Here is a 20,538-nt window from a genome sequence, read left to right on the forward strand (position 1 = left end):
TTGTTCAATGGTTTTAAGAGCGTTAAGAGTACGATTCATTCGTTCTATAAATATTAACCGTCTGGATGCTTGGCTCACATTGTATTGAAAGATTGACTGAGTCAAAATTTCACCAATAATGTTTGCTATAATTTTTTTCTTGAATGACAATATTCCTTTTGGTGGATTGAGAAATACGTAAGACATTTGTATACATCATCCCTAAACGTTTCAACCTGCTTTATTGAGAACTGCAAAGATCTCTCACAGAATGATTGCAAAACCACTATCCTGAAAGTCTTAACAGAGCTTCCTGCTGCTTCCCTGGGAGCACCAAGACCCCCTTTTAACACCTGAGAAAGTACAAGGCTGCGAAAACAATCCATTAGCTATTAGTCGACACTTACCAGCTTTGAAAAAGGAGAATTACTGATTATTCCTCTGTCCCTTTGTGTGTGTGTGTGTGTGTGTTCTATAAACCAGGAATGTTTTTCTCCAGAAGAGAAAGCCCTTCCTTCCTTCCTTCCTTCCTTCCTTCCTTCCTTCCTTCCTTCCTTCCTTCCTTCCTCCCTCCCTCCCTCCCTCCCTCCCTCCCTCCCTTCCCCCCTCCTTCCCTCCCTTCCTTTCTTCCTTTGAATGCAGTCATGAAAAAGTTCAGGCGTCTGTTTCCCAATTTGAATGGGAAGAGAGAATCCCATCTTTAACTGCCAACTAGCAAATACAGCTGGTTTAATTGCTTTTACATGGACCAACTATTATTGTTATTATTATGTTACTGTTGTTGAGAGATCTGCCAGAGTACTCACCTTGCAATCCTACTGTTCACTGTTGAGTTTCCAGGCATGTAACAACAACAGGCTCCCAAAACTCTGGAATATTTCAGTTTTCTAAAAAACCCCTTTGCTCACTTCTCTATTTTTCCCTCATTATCCTCGCTCACTTTTCTATTTCCCCCTCACTTTCCATTTTGTTGTTGTTGTTGTTGTGTGTGCTTTAGACAAGATCTCACTATGTAACCCAGGTTAGCCTCGAACTCACAGAGGTGGGCCTGGCTCTGCCTCCTGAGTGTGGAATTAAAGATGTGTGCCACCATGCCTGGCCTTCATCTCTTTTTAAAAGGCCCAGTCACATCTGCATAACTGAATGAAGCTCAGCTTTTCCTACAATTGTCAATAGTTACTAAATAAAATTTTTTCTCCTCTTCTGTAACTAATGTTTGACTTTGTTTATCTTTAGCAATATCATTAACTAGAATTCAGTATTTGCTTATGGTTCCTTTTGTTTACTTGTCTTATTGAAAGAAAATTGGCATTGCCAAAGTAATGTGCCAATCTTAAATATGTAACTAAATCATTTTGGCAAATGCAATCTCAAATATATTAAGATATAGACAGCTGGGTGGTGGCATGTGCCTTTAATTCCAGCACTCTGGAGGCAGAGGCAAGTGAATCTCCTTGAGTCTAAGGTCAGCCTGATCTTCGAAGCAAGTTTCAGGACAGCCAGGACTTTACACAAAGAAACCCTGTCTTGAAAAACAAAAAAACAAAACCCAAAAGATATAAGCCAAACTAAACACAGAGGGGCACCCAAGTTTCATCATGGTAGTATCCCAGATCCTAGCATTGTGCCCAGCCCTCCACGGACTCTTTTCTGCTAGTAAAGGAGTGAACAGCCACAAATGTACAGCAGTGTGTAGACCTATCTAATCCTCCACAAAGGCTAAAACAGGTCAGCAGGTCACCTGACCCAAGGACAGTGCTCTTTTCCCAGAAGCTGCCTCTATGAGACAAAGTCCAGGATGAGCAAACAGACCTGCAAGGTTCCCTTCGTCTAGTCAGGGTCACATCCCACCCCAGGTCAAAGAGTGACCTAACCAAAGGACTGCGTCCAGTGTGTTGTGGTTTGTTGGGGACAGGGAGAGCTTACACATAAAAGCCCAAACTCCCCTCAGAGAGCTCTGCCTTTTATCTCAGGGGGCACGTCTATCGTTACATGATGGACTTTGGAACCTGAAAGCTAAGTTCAAGTATGGATGTCCCAGAGACATGTGACTAGAATTTAGAAAATAAAGAACAACCGCGTGAGACTTCCAGAGGCCTCGGCTGTGAAAGGGTGATGCTCATCTATAGCTTCCCAAGCAGCAGCACTCCAGCCAGGTGGGAGCAGGACAAAGCTGACTTCTATTTTTCTTTCCAAATTTGGCAAGAAGGTCTAGAGAAATGATGCAATAGGATTGGAGCAATGGTCACCATCACCTACTGTGCCTCCCCCAAGCTTCCTGCACAGAACTGTCATTACCAGCATTGAGACCACTAGAACCATGCGTTTATCTAGGTGTTGTGGCACTTCTAAGATGCCAACTGTATCTGTGGCCAAAGCATGACTGGAAAGTTTGTTGATGGTTAAAGAATTTTGGAAGAAAAGCTTCATTAAGTTTAGAAATCTGGGGACTGGGGAGATAGTTCAGAAGTTAAGAGCACTGGCTGCTCTTTCAGAGGACCTGGGTCCAATTTCCAGCACATGGCAGCTCACAACTGTCTGTAACTCCAGTTCCAGGGGATCCAACACCTTCACACAGACATGTATGCAAGCAAAGCACCAATGCACATTAAAAACATGGAGCTCAGAAATCCAGAGCTGCAGTTGAGTGGCAGTGGTGGTGCACACCTTAAATCCCAGCACTCAGGAGGCAGAGGCAGGAGAGTTCAAGACCAGCCTGGTCTACAGAGTGAGCTCCAGGACAGCTAAGGTTATACAGAGAAACCCTGTCTCAAAAAAAAAAACCCCAACAAAACAAAAACAAAAAACACAAAAAAGAAGAGAAGGAAGGGAGAGAGAGAGAGAGAGAGAGAGAGAGAGAGAGAGAGAGAGAGAGAGCTCAGCAGTTAAGAGCTCTGACTGCTCTCCCAGAGGACCTGGGCTCAATTACCAGCGCACACATGGCAGCTCACAACTGTCTGTAACTCCATTTCCAGGGAATCTGACAACTTCACACAGACATACATTCAGACAAAACAGCAATGCTCATAAAATAAGTAAGGTCAGCTTATGAGACGGGTGCTGCCTGGTGCTAGCGCCAGAAGGAGATGAAGCGTTTGAAGGCTTCCCAATCCTCCTTGGCTGAGTTCAGAGATACACACAACAGCAGTGTGCAGTCTGACAGGGCCTTTCCAGAGTCCTGAGCTGCCACTCTCATAAGAAGAAAGCTTTAATTGCCATGGTTTTCAAAGACATTAATTTTTATATATGTGTACATATGAGTGTATGCCATGTGTGTATAGGTGCCCACACAAACCAGGTGACAATTCCCTGTGGTTAGAGTTACAGGGGATTGCAAACCATCCAACATAGCTGCTGGAAACCAAACTTGGGTCCTCTGGAAAAGAGTACACACTCTTACTGTTGATCCCACTCTCAACACACACCGCCCCTCCTTACTATAGACAAGGTCTCATAGCCCAGGCTGGCTTCGAACTCCCTATGGAGCTAAGGCTTTCTTTGAACTCCACCTCCCTAGTGTTAGGATTATAGGCGTGCATCACCAATCTCTCTCTCCTCTCTCTCTCTCTCTCTCTCTCTCTCTCTCTCTCTCTCTCTCTCTCTCTCTCTCTCTCGTGTGTGCATGCCACAATACACATATGGAGGTCAGACCACAACTTGAGGGAATTAGTTCTCTGCTTCAGTCCCATGGGTTCCAGGATCAACCATGTGGTCAGGCTTGGAGGTAAGTTCCTTATTTCCCTGATCCTGCAATTATTTTCAGCTTCGCTTAACACGTTTATTTCTCTCACTATATATATATAGTGCTGGGAATTAAATGCAGAGTGTTGTGCATGCTAGACAAGCCGCCTACCTCTGCGTTACAGACCTAGCTCGTTGCCAAGTTTTGATTTCCTAAATCCTGCTATTCGCCTCTGTCATGTCTAATGTTTAATCTAGGTTTATCCAGCACAGTATTGATTAATGCCCTGAGGAGAGTGACGGGAACCGAATGCCTGGAGACCATGGACGGAGCCATGGGGCTTCGGGCGCTGCTGTGCGTGTGCCTGGTGTCCCTCCTCACTCTGCAGACCATGCCTGCTTTGGGTTTGGCCACAGGCAGACCCAGGGGCAGCGAGGTATGTGACTAAGCCCTTAGGCATAAACAGGCAGTTGTTCCTGCACGTGGCCCCGGAGGTGCAGAAGATCCTACTCAGGGACCTGGGCCACCCCCACCCACCAGCTCATTTCTACCCGAAGAGGTTACCTCCCAACAGGAGGAGGGAGGCGGAGGAGTAGCAAACACAGACCCTGTTCCTACCCCATAAAAAGACGGGCCATGGTCCCTGAGCGTTCCCACTCCCACTCACCCATGGTCTTGTTTTGCAGAAACGACAGGCTGTGGATACAGTAAGTGAAAGTCTTGGCGAAGGGTCTGAGAAGGAGCCGTTATTATAGGTTTGCTTTCTCCCACCCGGTCAGTGCCATAGGCAGGGGCCTCCCATCCCCGGAAATGTGACATTGTTTGTACTTTGCCTCATGTCTCCAGCAGAGAAGGGTCTCTTTGGGAGGTCTGGTGTCTTCCTCTGGAATTTGGACACCTTTGTTCTAGAGTGGGCAGAATCCCCCAATTTTTTACTTCAGACGGTTGATGGTGTGTTCGTCAGGAGTTTGAAAGTCAACTGTAAAGTCACCTCTCGCTTTGCCCACTACGTCATCACCAGCCAAGTGGTCAACAGTGCTGACGAAGCCAGGGAAGTGGCTTTTGATGTGGAAATCCCCAAGACAGCCTTCATCAGTGACTTTGCCATGTGCGTGATGCCCTCTCTGACTTCTCCACTTTAGTCCATTTACCTGTTCAGCCTGAAGCCAGCATAGCCAGATCTCACTTCTAGTCATGGCCAGGCCCATCTTAGAGGTTCAGGAGGGAAGCGGTCCATTAGCATTCTCAACTCCTACCTTACACAGAAAATTAGGGCCTCTGACTGCTTCTTTTCAACTTTTGGCTAAAGGAGCAAAGCCAGCATCTAATCTTAGTTCTGTGAACATGGTGGTTTTACTTACTTTTCTTATGGGCCCTCTGAGCAGTGGACATTAGAAGCAGAAGACAGTAGATACCCCTTTTCAAGGAGTTCTGTGGACAGGGTCTTCTTAGGTTTAGCTCACTTCCAATACAAAGAACAACCTAGGCAGTGAAGGCGGTCACCACCACCGAGGACTTTTCCCTTTTGTGCAGCACAGCAGATGGGAATGCGTTCATCGGGGACATAAAGGACAAAGTGAGTGCTTGGAAGCAGTACCGGAAAGCAGCCATTTCAGGGGAGAATGCTGGCCTTGTCAGGTAAGTTTCAGGCCTTGATGGCGAAGCCTCCCGGGCTGTCCCTTCTGCCCAGCCAGGACAGAGCCAACAGCTGCAAGGTGTTACTGGGTAGGGGAAATCTCTAGTAGGATGGGAGCTTGCGTGAACTGTCTAAACTGGCCTCTGGGGCAAGAATGGGTATGCTTGGTCTTTTTATGCCTTCTGAAGAAATAGGCGTCATTCTTGAGCTCTGGACTTGACCATCCAGTTGAGATAATCTTGGGGACAGTATGGTCATAAGAGAAACCAGTTCTGAGGGCGATACTGTAGGTGTCAAGGATGCTCATGCCAACCTTTTGTCTGCCTGTTGTTGCCTCTGGTGACAACGTTCAGAGCCTCGGGGAGAAATATGGAACAGTTCACCATCCACATGACCATTGGAGCCCACAGTAAGGCCACGTTTCAGCTCACCTATGAAGAGGTGCTAAAGCGGAGACTCACGCAATATGACATTGTCATCAAAGTCAGGCCCAAGCAGCTGGTGCAACATTTCGAGGTAGTTTGCAGGTCCCGAGGTAGGACTTCTCTCTCTCTCTCTCTCTCTCTCTCTCTCTCTCTCTCTCTCTCTCTCTCTCTCTCTCTCTCCCAACACTGGTCCAGCCCTTCTATGTTTCCCCAGGCCTGAAAACACAGGGGCTGAGCTTGATTCCTCAGGGTGGGCTCTCGTGGGATTTTCATGGGCAGGAAGCTCCCTGAATCTCCCATCTTTCTCCTCATCCATGAACCCCCAGCTTATGTGTCTGCTAAATGAGGGTATTCCTGCATTTCCCAGGACCACCACCAGATTACAAAAATTACTGAAGACCCAGTTATGTGTGTAAACCAACTTGAGGGGCCAAGTTGAAGGGTTCAGGCATGAACATCTTCCTGCCAGTTCTGGACTGCCTATGATGAGCCAGGCTCTGTGAAGGGCTGGGTGGGGACTACACACACAGGAAGGCAAGTCCGCAGGGCTCTTGACTGAAATGTGGTGCTAGTTCAAATGGGCCTTAGCACAGAATTGTTTTCCATGGTGCAGATCGATGTGGACATCTTTGAGCCCCAAGGGATCAGCAAGCTGGATGCTCAGGCCTCCTTCCTCAACAAGGAACTTGCTGCTCAAACCATCAAGAAGTCTTTCTCAGGGAAAAAGGTATGTGTCATGGCAGGGAATGCGCCCTTAGGGACAGTCCTGCTTAGCCCAGCCCCTATAAAATATCCAGGCAGGATTGCTAAGCTGTCATGGTGAGTTATTAGCCAGACTCTCCATCCACTGTAACAAACACCTGAAAGAAACAGCGTCAAGGAACAGGTATTTATTTTGGCTCATGGTCCCTGAGGTCTCAATCCATCATGAGTTTGTTTCACTGTTTCTGGAACATTGAGGGAACATCATGGCAGGAGTGCATGTAGAAATAGAGGTTGCACACATCCAGAAGAGAGAGAGAAAGAGGGAGAGGGAGAGAGAGAGAGAGAGAGAGAGAGAGAGAGAGAGAGAGAGAGAGAAATACACAAAGCCATGGCAAAAATCACTTTCACTGGCAACTCTCCAGAGACTAACTTCCTTTAATCTAGACCAATGGTCTATTCAATGTTTTCTTAGTTTTGTCTTATTTCTGTTTGGTTTTGTTTTGGGTTTTGTTTTGAGACAGGATTGCTTACTCTGTGTACCCCTGGCTGTCCTGGAACTCACTATATAGATCAGATTGCCCTCAAATTTAGAGGTCTGCCTGCCTCTGCCTCCAGAGTGCTGGGATTAAAGGTGTGCACCCGCCACTGCCCAGCTTACTTTTTATTTTTGAAAAGAGTATCTTACTATATCACTATATAGCCCAGGCTGGCACTGAATTGGAGATCCTGTGGCCTCAGCCACTTGAGTGCTGGGATTATAAGCATTACTACCATGGTGTCTTATAGCCTTGCTAGCCCTACAGTTTGAGATGACTGCTATCTTTTACACTATCATATTGCTGTTATTTTATTCCTGCTTTTATTCCCTAAGTACTGATGATGATTGCAGAAATCTCAATGATTCAGAAACATAAAAGCAAAGGAATAGGTCTTTTCTCTTACCACAGACAAGTGTGCACACTCAGAACCTAGGTGACTAGGCTTAACTCATTCAGGTGTATACACACACACACACACACACACACACACACACACCATGCATACATGCACATACAAACCTTAAGTTGTTTTGCAGATAATCTGTTTGCAGCTATACAGACCCCTGGTCCCTTATGTCTTCTTTGCTTCCAGGGTCACGTGCTCTTCCGCCCTACTGTGAGCCAGCAGCAGTCCTGCCCCACATGCTCTTCATCCCTGCTGAATGGAGACTTCAAGGTGACCTACGACGTCAATCGGGACAAGCTCTGTGACCTCTTGGTAAGCTCACAGCTCATGGCCCAAGCCCGAGAGAACAGGGAAAGGTGCTTAGGAGAGAGGCCTTTCTGGGTCTTTTCTGTTCTAGGTGGCCAACAATTACTTTGCACACTTCTTTGCACCCAAAAACCTGACCAACATGAGCAAGAACCTGGTTTTTGTGATTGACATCAGTGGCTCCATGGAAGGCCAGAAAGTGAAGCAGGTAAGTGGTGGCTTTGCCAGACTCTTCCCGCAGGAGCTCCTCTGGCTCATCTTGTCCTGAAGGTTTGACTGCCAGAGGGCTTTGGCATCGTGCTGATGGGCAGAGACAAGGGGATGGAACTGGAAATCCCTACTCTGGAATCAGCCGGTTTCCTCACTGCAGTTGTAGGCGAGCACAGCTCTTCTGTCCAGTCCTGAGGCAGAGGATAATGGTGCCCACGGGTCATGGAGTTTCCCATGGAGAGGTGCTCAGTAGAGAAAGCCTGTGCCCTGAAAATGCTGGGAATGACAAATGATCTATGGCCTGGCTTTCAGTGCTTTGCTCAATGGGTGGTGAAGCCATGGCTGCACAGGACAAGCTCGAGAAAAACAGCTCTGTTAGGAGGTGGGGGCTCTCCATTGATCCTGCTCCACCCGAATTCCTGGCCATTTCTTCTCCCTATACTTGATCCAGTTTCCTTCTTTGTGCCCCTCGAACACCTCAAGTCCCAGCAGCAGGCTACTTTCGTGGGTCTGTCAGACTGTCACCTCTGCCTGTCCACTGTGGATTTCTACAGTGGTTACCTGGGCTCCCAGAAGGAGGTATCCTTCAGTCATCCAGGGGCTATGTCCCTCCTCTGACTTCCTGTCCTTGCAGACCAAGGAGGCACTCCTTAAGATCCTGGCGGACGTGAAGCCAGGGGACAACTTTGATCTGGTCCTCTTTGGGTCTCAAGTGCAATCCTGGAAAGGCTCCCTGGTACCCGCATCTGAGGCCAATCTGCGAGCTGCTCAGGATTTCGTGCGGCGCTTTTCTCTGGCTGGAGGTAAGGGACAGGTTCTCAGAATACCCTGGTATCACTTCCGTTTCCTTGGGATATGGGTGTACACTGGTCCGATTCTTCTTTATAGCCACAAACCTGAATGGAGGCTTGCTCCGAGGAATTGAGATCTTAAACAAAGGAAGTCACCCAGATCTCAGCAGCCCGGCCTCAATTCTTATCATGTTGACAGATGGAGAACCCACCGAAGGTGAGTTCCTCGAGGGCTGCCCTGGAAGGTGGTGAAAGCACTACCAGAAATGAACAATTTGTCTGTTGGAGAGTCCACCAGGGTAGAAGGCTCAGGGCAAAGTCAAATGCTGGCCTGAAAACTGTACAGACTACAGCATCTGTGGGAGGTCTGAGGTGAACCACTGTCCTGTGAGTTGGCAACAGCGAGTGTTTCTATCTGGTGCTTGGATGCTTAGCAACCTGATGGTGGGCAGGATTTATAGGCTAAGTTTCATTAAGCCATTTATTCAGTACCGACTTTGTGACAAGTCTAGGACAAAGGGCTGGAAAGAGACACCAAAAGAAAGAGATGTGGGGGCTGAAGAGATGGCTCAGAGGTTAGGAGCATTGCCTGCTCTTCTGGAGGTCCTGAGTTCAATTCCCAGCAACCACATGGTGGCTCACAACCATCTGTAATGAGGTCTGGTGCCCTCTTCTGGCCTGCAGCATTTACACAGACAGAATATTGTATACATAATAAATAAATAAATATTGAATTTAAAAAAAAGAGAGAGAGAAAGAGATATTTCTCTGCCCTCAAGCTGGTAGAGAATCTGTGGTGGAGAATCTCTGCTTCAGAAGCTAGCAGAGCAGGGTGCCACAGGGCTATGGAATTCCCGACAAGGGGCATCTGGTCCAGGTGAGGTCTGGGAAGTCCTCTTGGATGAATAAAGCCCTGGGTTTGAAGGACGCGAAGGAACGGGATGGGATCTTGACAGGGCCCGTCTAGGAAAGAGGACGTGTGCAGAATGAACCACAGTGAGAGCGGAAGGACTGGTGGGGCTTCACAGGCCATGCTAAGGAGCCGTGGGAGAGTATGAGCGGCATTGCATCTGCCTGGGATGGGTCCACGGGTTGGGTCCACATGGTTGGGTAGGGACTTCAGTGGCTGTTTCCAGCTGTTGGGGTTGTCCTGTGATGCCTTCAGTTGTCAATGGGGGCTAAAGCTGATCTGGAATGGGAACCTTCAAAGGCTTCTAAAGGCCCCCTTATGCCTGAGATCTAACATCCCACCACTGCCTGGATGTGTGGCTGCAGGGGAGACGGACCGTTCCCAGATCCTCAAGAATGTACGCAACGCTATCCGAGGCAGGTTCCCACTCTACAACCTCGGCTTTGGCCACGACCTGGACTTTAACTTCCTGGAGGTCATGTCCATGGAGAACAATGGATGGGCCCAGAGAATTTTTGAGGACCACGATGCCACCCAGCAACTACAGGTCTCCCCACCCCTACCACACACCACCATCAACGTATCATGGAGTCTTTGTGGTCATTTGTCTACCAGTCTAGAGACGATAGACATCCAGAGTTGAAACCAACTATATGACCTTAAGCAGTTACTTAACCCCTCTGAGCCTAGATTCCGCCTCCAAAGTGCGACATTAGCATTCTGCTTTCTGAGTAGTCTTCCTAAGAGGTTCCCAGGTGCTCACACTCCTTATCCCTGCAGGGCTTCTACAATCAAGTAGCCAACCCTCTACTGACAGATGTGGAGCTGCAGTATCCCCAGGATGCTGTCTTGGCTCTAACTCAGCACCGACATAAACAGTACTATGACGGCTCTGAGATTGTGGTGGCTGGACGCATTGCTGACCAAAAACTGAACACCTTCAAGGCTGATGTCCTGGCTCGTGGGGTAAATGGTGGGCTGTTAGGGGTGTAGAAACTAGGCAGTGTTTAGAGACACTCCAAGCTCACACCATTCCCCACCCCTGACCATCCCAAGGGCCTCTCTTTCCCCATGATAGTGTCTTCCTCCCAGGGGAGGACAAATGTATTCCAGTCTACGGACTGGACAGACTGGAATGGAACCAACGTGGCCTTAGTTAGTGTGATCCCTTGGCTCAATAGAGTCACTAAATCCTATTGATTGATCACTCCTCACATTGCCTCCCCTCAACTCCCATCCCCACCCCAAGCGTGAGAAAATGCTTCTCACTAGGTCTCATTTCCTAGATAGCCTGACCCAGTGTCATGGTGTAGTGAATGAAGCAATCACATGCACATGTATGGAAGGTTCCACCCTCCAGGGCACAGATTCAACCCATAGTAGGGTTGAGGGCTTAGAATTTAGGCCTAGGGAAGAAGAAAGCTATCTAGAATCTAGCCTTGTCCTATCTGGCTTTCTAGATTGTACTTTTCCTGTACCACAGAGGTAGTACTGCCCTTGAGAGCATATATATGCGTTGGGGGGGTCAATGGAATAATCAGTAAAGTACAAGATGCAGACCTTGATACAAGGAATGCCTTGTCCCAAGACTTTGCTATTGTAGCTGGGAACTACAATACATGCCTATGGTCTAGTTATGGGAAGCTGACCAGGGCAGCCCAGCTGGCACTCTGTGACCCTTGGGAAAGTAAAAAACAAAAACAGCAGGTATTTGTTGGCCTCTGCCAGAGAGAGTAACTTCATGAGGTCAGACATGGGCTTCCTGTCCCACTGAATCTCTGAGGCCTAGGCCAAGCCTGACTCACAAAGGAGGTTAGCCAACATCTGAGAATGGATGGATGGATGGGTAGGTGGGTGGGTGGATGGATGGATGGATGGATGGATGGATGGATGGGTGTGTGGGTGGGTGGATGGATGGATGGATGGGTGGCTGGATGAGTGAGTGGGTGGGTAGGTGGGTGGATGGATGGGTAGATGATAGGTGAATGGATAGATGGGTGGGTGGGCAGGTGGGTGGGCGGGTGGGTGGGCGGGTGGGTGGATGGATGGGTGTGTGGGTGGGTGGGCGGGTGGGGGGTGGATGGATGGATGGATGGAGATAAAATCAGATTCAGAGAGATGATGATACTGAGAATGAAGAAGCAGGGACCAGATGAGGGTGCTTGCCACAGCCTCAGTCACCATCCAGGGCTTGTACTGTCATGGCTTATGGCCTTTCTACCCCTTTAACTCTCAGGAGAAGCAAGAATTCAGAGCAACCTGCCTAGTGGATGAGGAGGAGATGAAGAAACTGCTCCGAGAGCGTGGCCATATGCTAGAGAATCACGTGGAGCGGCTCTGGGCCTACCTTACCATCCAGGAGCTGCTGGCTAAACGGTAGGGCCCCGGCGGCTGCCAGGAGTGGCCATGTTCACCCTTCTTCCTGGTAGACAAAGAATGGTGGTTCTGAGACTACAGGCTGTGAGGGAATCAGGGGTCCTTTCCCTCTCTGTTTTCCTCATCTCTAGTGTGGGTCTTCCACCTGGGTAGGGATTCTGGGATGAGGACAGTCATTTCCCCATTGAGTTGCCTCAGAGGAGGCTGCCACTTGTTCGGGGGCTGTTTTGTCTAGACATACTCACTGATGCCTCATCAACTGTAAGGGAGTTCCTTAACTATTTCTACTTAATGGGAGAGCACTACAAAGCTCAGAGAGGTAGGTTACCATGGTCTTACAGCAGCCAAGCTATGTAGTTCTGAGGCATGTACCTTGACCCTGCCAAATATCCAGGTCTTCAGCACAAGAAGTCCTGTAACCATGTTTTTAAGGTCACAGCCATTGTGGAGGGCGCTGTGAGTGCTTGAATGTTTATTGAACGAGTGAAAAAGAGAACAGATAGGCAGGAAGCTAAAGGAAGGATGCACGCCCATCATCACCTGTGTAGCAGTCTTGGAGGCAAGTACATGTCTCCCACACAGGATGAAGATGGAAGGGGCAGAGAGGGCCAACCTGTCATCCCAGATCCTGAAGATGTCCCTGGACTATCAGTTCGTAACACCAATGACCTCTATGACGATCAGAGGCCTGACAGACCAGGATGGACTGGAACCAACCATTGACAAGACCCCAGAGGGTACAGGCATAGGGATCTGTGGTCCAAGAAGGTCACGCGCCAAAATCCTCCTGGTAGTTAATTCTTTTCTTCTTCCTTTTTTTCAGATTCTCAGCCTTTAGGTGAGTTTTTGACCAGTTGATTTAGCAGGGCTTCAAGTGGCTGGGAGGTGACTCGTGTGTACCCCCAAGCATAAAACTTAATGTTCCTGCATCCTCCCCGATCTCACCCCCTCCTGGGCTTCTTCCTTTCACCCTGCTACCTTCATCACAAGTTCAGAGCTGTGTCCTTCATGCTTCATGAGCTTCTGTCATCTAGAACCTTCCCTAGCCTTCCCTCAGGTCTCCATCAAGCCCCTCTGCCCAGTGTCTCTGTATGTGTGTGTGTGTTAGCGCGTGCATGCACATGTGTGGAGGTGGGGGACATTTGGGAGGCCCTGTCAACCTCAGCAGGGCTGAGTCCAGACCAGGTCATCTCAGGCTGAGGTATACTTGTGGACTGAGCTGCACACCCTGGGGGCGGGGTGGATGTCAGAATAACGTTTTGTGTGTTTTCCTTGTCTCCTGCAGAGATGGTGGGACCCAGAAGGAGTAAGTAGCAACCATCTTGGGGACTCCCTTCTCTTCTCTCCCTACTTACCCTGCTGGCCCCCAACTGAGCTCTTAACTTTGACCAAAATCCTGGTTATGACCTCTCTGAAAATCCTTAAGACATTCCCCATTGTAGGCCTGGCTTCCCCAACCTAGGTCCCAACTGAAGAAGACAGAGGGAGTCAGGCCACCTCACAGGACCAAACTTCTGTCCCCACACCCTGAGAGGCATGGAGTGTATGTGAGGCTTCATTGCCCCCACTGGCTGTCGCCTCAGGCCAGTTGTGTGGATAGGTGTGTCTGTGCCAGCCTGCCCCCCTCTTAGTTCCACTTATTCTCAACCCCCAGCATTTGTGCTGTCTGCCACACAGCCGTCTCCTACAGCCCGCAGTCCATTAGTCTCAAGACTGCCAAGCCGCGTGACAGGTGGTGAGTCTTGGGAGGGTCTGAGGGACTCCCCCAGCAGCCCCGACAGACCAACAGCCAATGCAATGGACTCCATGCTGTCTTCCCAGTGGACACCGATCCCCACTTCATCATCTATGTGCCCCAGAAAGAGGACAGCCTGTGCTTCAACATCAATGAGGAACCTGGTGTGATCCTGAGCCTGGTGCAGGATCCTGACACAGGTGTGGTAGGGATGTGCTTGTTGCCAGGTGAGGGGGCAGAGCCAGTGCACCTCGACTCTCCCCATTTGAATAGAAACTGCTGGGGTTGCCTTCCCTGTCTACAGCCTTGCATATCATCCACTTGGCAGGCACCTCCTGCCTTCCTCTTACTCCGTTCTCCCTGACTGCACCCTACCTAAGGTTTGAATGCGCGACTCATACACAGGACCTATAGCCAGGCCGGCCTCATACTTAGTCTAATGCTCACGTCTTGCTCTCTTGACATCCTTAGGCATTTTAAAACAAGGAGCCCCTCATTTCTGTCTCATATCAAGGTCTGAACATCACACAGGTCCTGCCGCACCTTTCCCACAAGTGTGGCCATACAGAACCACAAAGCACCTCTCTACGATGTCTATAGTAGGGAAGGCTTTCCTGACCCCATCCCTCATCCAGCCAGCCAACTCCATGTCTGTTGAGCGTTGACTGGGGCTGGGATGCAGTGAGAACAGGGCTGACCTGACCCCCTCCAGGAACATTGGGAAGGGAGAAAACCATAGAAGATCAGCTTCTTGGATGTCAACTTTGGAGCATGAGGTCCACTTAGGGTCAGTGGGGATGGCTGCTCAGGGCCTGGCAGATGCATTTCCAGACCTCCTACGAGGCTGTCTCTGTGTGAGAGGGAGGAGGCCCGCTCCTGCCCTCAGGGAGCCAGAGTCCAAAAGAGAAAGCTAAGTATGGGATGTCTAGTTGTTCCAGAGCGGGTTGGAGGGAGCATAGAAGAATCACAGGAGGCCTTGAGAGTAGGGCCAGTCCTGAAGGCGAGACTCTTAAAGATGGCATTGCCTGTGGCATGTCGGGGACCGCCTGGAAAGGGAAGGTGGCATGAGCAACACCCCATGTTGACTGGATGGCTTCTCACCCCTCTACAGGCTTCTCCGTGAACGCGCAGCTCATTGGGAACAAGGTCAGCAGCCCGGGGCAGCATCAGGGCACATATTTTGGGAGACTTGGGATCTCGAATCCTGCATCAGACTTTCAGCTGGAAGTGACTCCTCAGAACATCACACTGAACCCCAGCTCTGGGGGGCCCGTGTTCTCCTGGAGGGACCAGGTTACACTACAAAAGGATGGGTAAGCAGGCCTGGTCTGGGCAGGAGGGAAGACACATACCATGGCATAGGGTCAAGGTCCAAAGTTGAAGCCTCAGTTCTGTTGCCCGAGACTTCAGGGCCCACATTTTACAAGCAGTGTGACCAAGTGATGCCCACCTGCGCATGGCCAGACTCCAAATCATCCCGCTGTCTGTTTTTCTTTATTCCTGAGCATGAATTCTTTGGGACTGGAACCTTGAATCTCACCCCCATCTCCACCAAGCAAAGCCAGCCCCAGGCTGGGACAAAGGCCACTCCTTCCCCACAGCCCTCCTGCTTGCTTACTGCACTGAATTCAAGTCCTCTGGTCTTCCTTTTGGGCACCTGTCATGCCTATTCCTTCCTCCACGCATTCAGTTATCCAGCCAGCTCTTTGAGACACCAGCATAGCTACAGGAAGAGGTGTCCTGAGACCAGGTGGGCGGTCCAGGCAATGGGTGGAAGTCATGGGACGCACACTCAGATGTCCACCGATTGCTAGCTACCTGACTCCAGGAAAGTTACTTAACCCCTCTGAACCTTGGTCCTTCCATGGGGTCAGAGTGGAACAACAGAGCGATTCGGTTTACTCAGAGGACTTGGCATAGGGCCTGGTACATTTGAAGCCATACAGGACAGAGAGACTTATGGGAGGGAACAAATAGCACCCAGACCTCACAGCATGAGGGTCGTGGAGGGATGGTTGGAATATCTGGGTCCCAGAGGATGAGGACAGCTGATCCTGTGCTAACGTCAACCTGGCCCTGCAGGGTCGTGGTGACCATCAATAAGAAGAGGAGCCTGGTGGTGTCTGTGGAAGACAGAGCAACCTTTGAGATTGTCCTGCACCGGACATGGAAGGGGAGTGCCGTCCACCAGGACTTTCTGGGGTTCTATGTGCTGGATAGCTCCCAGATGTCAGCCCGGACGCAGGGACTTCTGGGTATGACTGGCTGGGCAGGTAGAACTGTGAGTTGGTGCTCTGCAGCCAGTGTGTGCTCGCCCAGAGCACAAGGACAGGCCAATCTCCAACATAATCCTCTAGGACTCAGTGCTTGCGGGCCTTGTCCCGCTTAAAGATGGTGACCGAATGCAGAGTGAGAGGAAAGCTAGGTGAACCTGGGGATGAGTGGGAGAAATACTCAATTCACAGAAGGGTCGGAGGGCTCCAGGGACCTTATGAGTATCAGGTCATTGGTCACCAGATTTCTGTGACATTTCTGTTACCCTGGCTCCCCGTGAGGCACTTGCCCCTCAGGCTCCTGTCCCCTTCATCGGTAACCGTGACCTCCAATGTGCCTCCACAGGGCAATTCTTCCACCCCCTGGATTTTGAAGTGTCTAACATCCGCCTGGGCTCTGACCCTACAAAGTCAGATGCCACTATGGTAGTGAAGAATCAGCAGCTGACTGTCACCAGGTGAGTGGCTTGAGGTCTAGGGCTTCTGCTCTTGCCTGAGTTTTGTCCCCTATCGTAAGTCTATGTCACCCTCCTGGTGTCATGTGGGTGAGGTGGGGGGCAGCCTTGCCAGGTCGAAAGAAGGATCCCAGCTATATTGTCTGTATCCAGAGGCTTACAAAAAGACTACAGCAAGGACGCCAGACATGGAAGAGAAGTGTCTTGCTGGTTCGTCCACAACAATGGAGCTGGACTAATTGATGGCGTTCACACTGACTATATTGTCCCTGACATCTTCTGAACCCTCCAGCTAGCAATCAGTCCTCACCTGAAACCTCATCTGAGGAGGGAGAGGAGAGCATCGAATCAGCTCCATCTTTCTGAGCATGCTGGTTCCTTGTGTCAAGACATCCTGTGATTTCATTAAACAGAGGCTGTGTACAGTGCAGAGTTGGCTGCCTTTGGGGAACAAGGGAGCAGGGGGAATAGTTCAAGACTACACCAGACCCAGAGATGGGCAAAGAATGCATGTAGCACAAATAATAAAAACTCAGAGACAAATATTGGGGTTCAACTTGAAGAACAGAAAAGCAAAGCAGTCAAGCCACTAGAGAGCTCTTACCTTTAAGAAATCTTCAGACTTAAAAAAGAGCAAGTTCCTTTCTCATTCTGTTTTACATTCCTCTCTAGTGCTAGGATTAAAGGCATACACCACTACCGCCCAGCCTCTATGGCTAACTAGTGTGACTGCTGGGATTAAAGGGGTGTGTCACCACTGCCTGGCCTGCATGGTTGACTAGTATGGCTATTTTGCATGAACCTTCAGGCAAGATTTATTTATTAAAATACAAATGAAATATCATGACATTTCCCCTTTTTGTCTAGAATAAAAAGGAAGGATATATAGATAATATAAGAAAAACTATATACAATAAGTATAATATACGATATATACAATCAATAGATACATCAACAATATCTAGCCCATTTACACTTGACAAATTCAGAGTAAATACCCCATGTCTAACCTATCTTGGTGAGTCCAAAGTCTTGTACCTAATTTACTTTATATTGTAACTCGCTTTCTGTATCTGGTAAACAAGGAAAACTATGACTATCTAGTCTTCAACTCCCTCAGAGACCCTAGAAGGAAATAATATTAACTGAGTAAGCAGGAAGTATGAACAAGTGACTTCCCAAAAAAAGTGAGAAATGACAGAAAACAGCTGTCCGCCTGGGCAGTCACCCAAAGTTCCTCTGCAATGTTGGGGCATCCATCTTCTGCCTACAGATCTAGAATATCCGACAGATTTTTCTATGAAGCAGGGTTTTTGAAGGACTGTCCCACCTTGTCTTGACAATGTTTGGCAGTCACTCTGTTTTGTGTTGTGCTTGTTCACTTAGGGCAGCACACTGTCAGCAGTTGAGGCAAGGGCACTTTCTCGCCTAGTGGCTTACATTTACCACAAAGAAAGCAAACTCCATGTGAAATTTCCTCAACGGCCATCATCTTCTCGGAAGTAGATTGGTGCTGCCAGGAACAGACATATTATTGTCATAAAAAAAGGAAAAAAACTGATGTTATTAAAACATCTTAAATGCCATATTCTGCAGATCTCTGAAGTATTTGAAGATGACCTGTCCATCTAAAATATATCTTTGTTTGACCTTGAAAACATACCTAATATGACTACAAATTTGGTTATAATAGGTGATTAACTACTAACCTGCATTTCCTTATTATTGTAAACAGATGAAAATAATTTTCAAGGACTAGAAATTTGCATTACATTGTTAAATAAGCTGTATAGGTACAATACCTTGACCAAGAATAGAAATGTATGTACAGTATGTTCTAACAAAATTAATCTCATACTTGTATAATATATAAAATTTGTATACAATATACAAAAATCCAATCCAATGTAAAACATTTAAAGCTAATAGTTGCTTTTTAAAAGTAGATTCAATAATCTACCTTTTTATCTTATCATATCTATATCCTCCCTTTCTTCTTTCACAGTAGATTCAATACTCTATACTTTTATCCTATCATATCTGTATCTCCTTTTTTCTTTTCAAAACAAAACCTTGAATCTAATTTCCTTTGTTTAGCTTTTTTCCTGACTATTACCAATAGCAACTTGTAACTCACTCCCCTAAACAATGACAAATATCCATAACCCATTAAATGACCAAAAACCACACACCCCACCTCTTGGGAATGTGGGTGTCATATTCTTAAATTTACTTCCTGCTGTCTGGGGCTGATGATATCTTTAGGGGATCTTGAAAATTTTGAGTTAATTGTCAAGTCCTGAGAGAGGCAGCTGCATCACCTGCTGTCTAGTCTTTGAGTAATGGGAAAGTGCAGGGCTCATCTCAAGTCCTGGCTAGAGTACTCTGTTAGGCTGGATCATCTCAGCTAGCCACCTTGAAGTTGTTCTGAGCAGTTTGTAGTTCAAAGTCAATCTTTAGATGGTGTTTTTCAGCATAGTGTTGTTATCATAGTTCTGGAGGAATTATAATTGTGGGGCCCCATCCTCCTTTTCAAAAGTCTCTGTTAGGTATGCTCATGGTTCGCTGCAGAAAAATGATAGACTCAAACCCAAAATCGTGTACAGAAAAGTAGATAAAACCTTTTTCTAGAATTGGTTAATACTCTATATGACCATTAATATCATGACAAAAAAGTTAAAAATGATAAAGCTGATAATGTTTACAATTGACATTATATAAATCCCATCTAATTTAGATATCCTCTTATCTAATTGCTCCATTTTCAAACTGTCTAGCATATTATCATACAGAGACCCAAATTCCTCCGTTGTAATGGTGCTTCCTATTTTCTTAAGGTGGGAAAAAAAAACCTCTCTCTTTTAACTAATTCCTCCCTTTAAGAATTCCCAATTTTCTTGCCAAATCTACCGACGATGTTGATGAAGATGTGAGACTTATTGCTGCTGTGTAGAACAGTAAAAGCCTGACTGAATTTGAAGGCAGTTACCTAGTTTGGCAGCAGCCCAAGAAGGGGCTTAAGGAAGAGCCTGCAACCCACGGTGGAGAGAAAGAGAGAGTGCGAGAGAGTACTGCTATCTAAAAAACACACAGGGGTCCTGAAAAAGCATGTGTGTGTGTGTGTGTGTGTGTGTGTGTGTGTGTGTGTGTGTCTGCCTGAAGGCAGAATCAGGCAGTCTAGAGCCGGCAAGTCCTGTGACATTTGGAGCCCAGGTGCTTCTGGAGTTTTGGTGGCAGCTGGAGACTGTTTCAGAGAGGCTAAGCCATAGCAGGTAAACAGCCCTTTTTGTGAATTCGTACCCTAAACACTAGGCGCCAAATGCAGCATGATTAATAAAAACCCAGAGACAGATATTGGGGTTCAATCTGAAGATCAGAAAAGCAAAACAGCCAGCTGCTAGAGAGCTCTTACCTCTAAGAAATCTTTAGACTGAAAAAATAGTGAGTTCCTGTCTTATCCTGCCTTATACTTCTCTCTAGTGCTGGGATTAAAGGTGTGCACCACCACCGCCTGACCTTTATGGCTGACTAGTGTGGCTGCTTTGCACTGAGCTTCAGGCAAGCTTTATTTATGAAAATACAAATGAAACATCACTACCAGTGCAGAGGGGAAGGAAAACCCATGAGCTCTGACTGTGCTCTGTTCTCTGCAACCGGCTGGCTCCGCATCCTCTGAATCCCCTGACTGAGCCCTTCCTTCATGCATCCCAGGATCCCAGAGATGCTCTGCAGTGAAGGTCATCACAACTAACCCAGAGCTTCCTATTGACAGTGGAGGAAACAGAGGTTAAGTGACCTGTTGAAAGTCCCCCAATTTTTTTGTATCTATGGATGTTTGCTTTGTTACCGAGTATGTGATCAATTTTCGAGAAGGTTCCATGAGGTGCTGAGAAGAAGGTATATTCTTCTGTGTTTGGGTGGAATGTAGTGTAGATGTCTGTTAAGTCCATTTGATTCATTACATCAGTTAGTTCTCTTATTTCTCTGTTAAGTTTCTGTCTGGTTGACCTGTCCATTGGTGAGAGAAGAGTGTTGAAATCTCCTTCTATTAGTGTGTGGGGTTTGATGTGTGATTTGAGTTCTAGTAAAGTTTCTTTTACATCTGTGGGT

The 20,538-nt window shown here is 47.8% G+C and overlaps 2 protein-coding genes across 2 annotated transcripts in view; one reads left to right on the plus strand and one right to left on the minus strand.

Moving 5' to 3' along the window:
- Nek4 (NIMA related kinase 4) overlaps window positions 1-402 on the minus strand; it is a 56,314-nt gene extending 55,912 nt beyond the window's left edge. The window contains exon 1 of the mRNA XM_085687748.2: window positions 387-402. The gene's annotated coding sequence lies outside the window, so the exon portion shown is untranslated. The remainder of the gene's footprint in view (window positions 1-386) is intronic.
- A 3,536-nt stretch (window positions 403-3,938) lies between these two features.
- On the plus strand, window positions 3,939-16,853 carry Itih1 (inter-alpha-trypsin inhibitor heavy chain 1). Its single transcript, XM_087906183.1, has 22 exons — window positions 3,939-4,097; window positions 4,348-4,368; window positions 4,603-4,769; window positions 5,195-5,299; window positions 5,651-5,813; window positions 6,336-6,449; window positions 7,559-7,684; window positions 7,770-7,886; window positions 8,523-8,691; window positions 8,777-8,896; window positions 9,955-10,136; window positions 10,370-10,555; window positions 11,826-11,965; window positions 12,548-12,702; window positions 12,789-12,803; window positions 13,251-13,271; window positions 13,620-13,700; window positions 13,787-13,900; window positions 14,812-15,013; window positions 15,783-15,955; window positions 16,320-16,431; window positions 16,582-16,853. Exons 1-22 carry the CDS (start codon window positions 3,984-3,986, stop codon window positions 16,709-16,711), a joined length of 2,727 nt encoding a protein of 908 aa, XP_087762309.1. The 5' UTR covers window positions 3,939-3,983; the 3' UTR covers window positions 16,712-16,853.
- Window positions 16,854-20,538: the final 3,685 nt, after the last annotated feature.

The sequence above is a fragment of the Myodes glareolus genome, chromosome 5 (genome assembly GCF_982192425.1).
Source record: "Myodes glareolus chromosome 5, mMyoGla1.1, whole genome shotgun sequence".
Classification (NCBI taxonomy): domain Eukaryota; kingdom Metazoa; phylum Chordata; class Mammalia; order Rodentia; family Cricetidae; genus Myodes; species Myodes glareolus.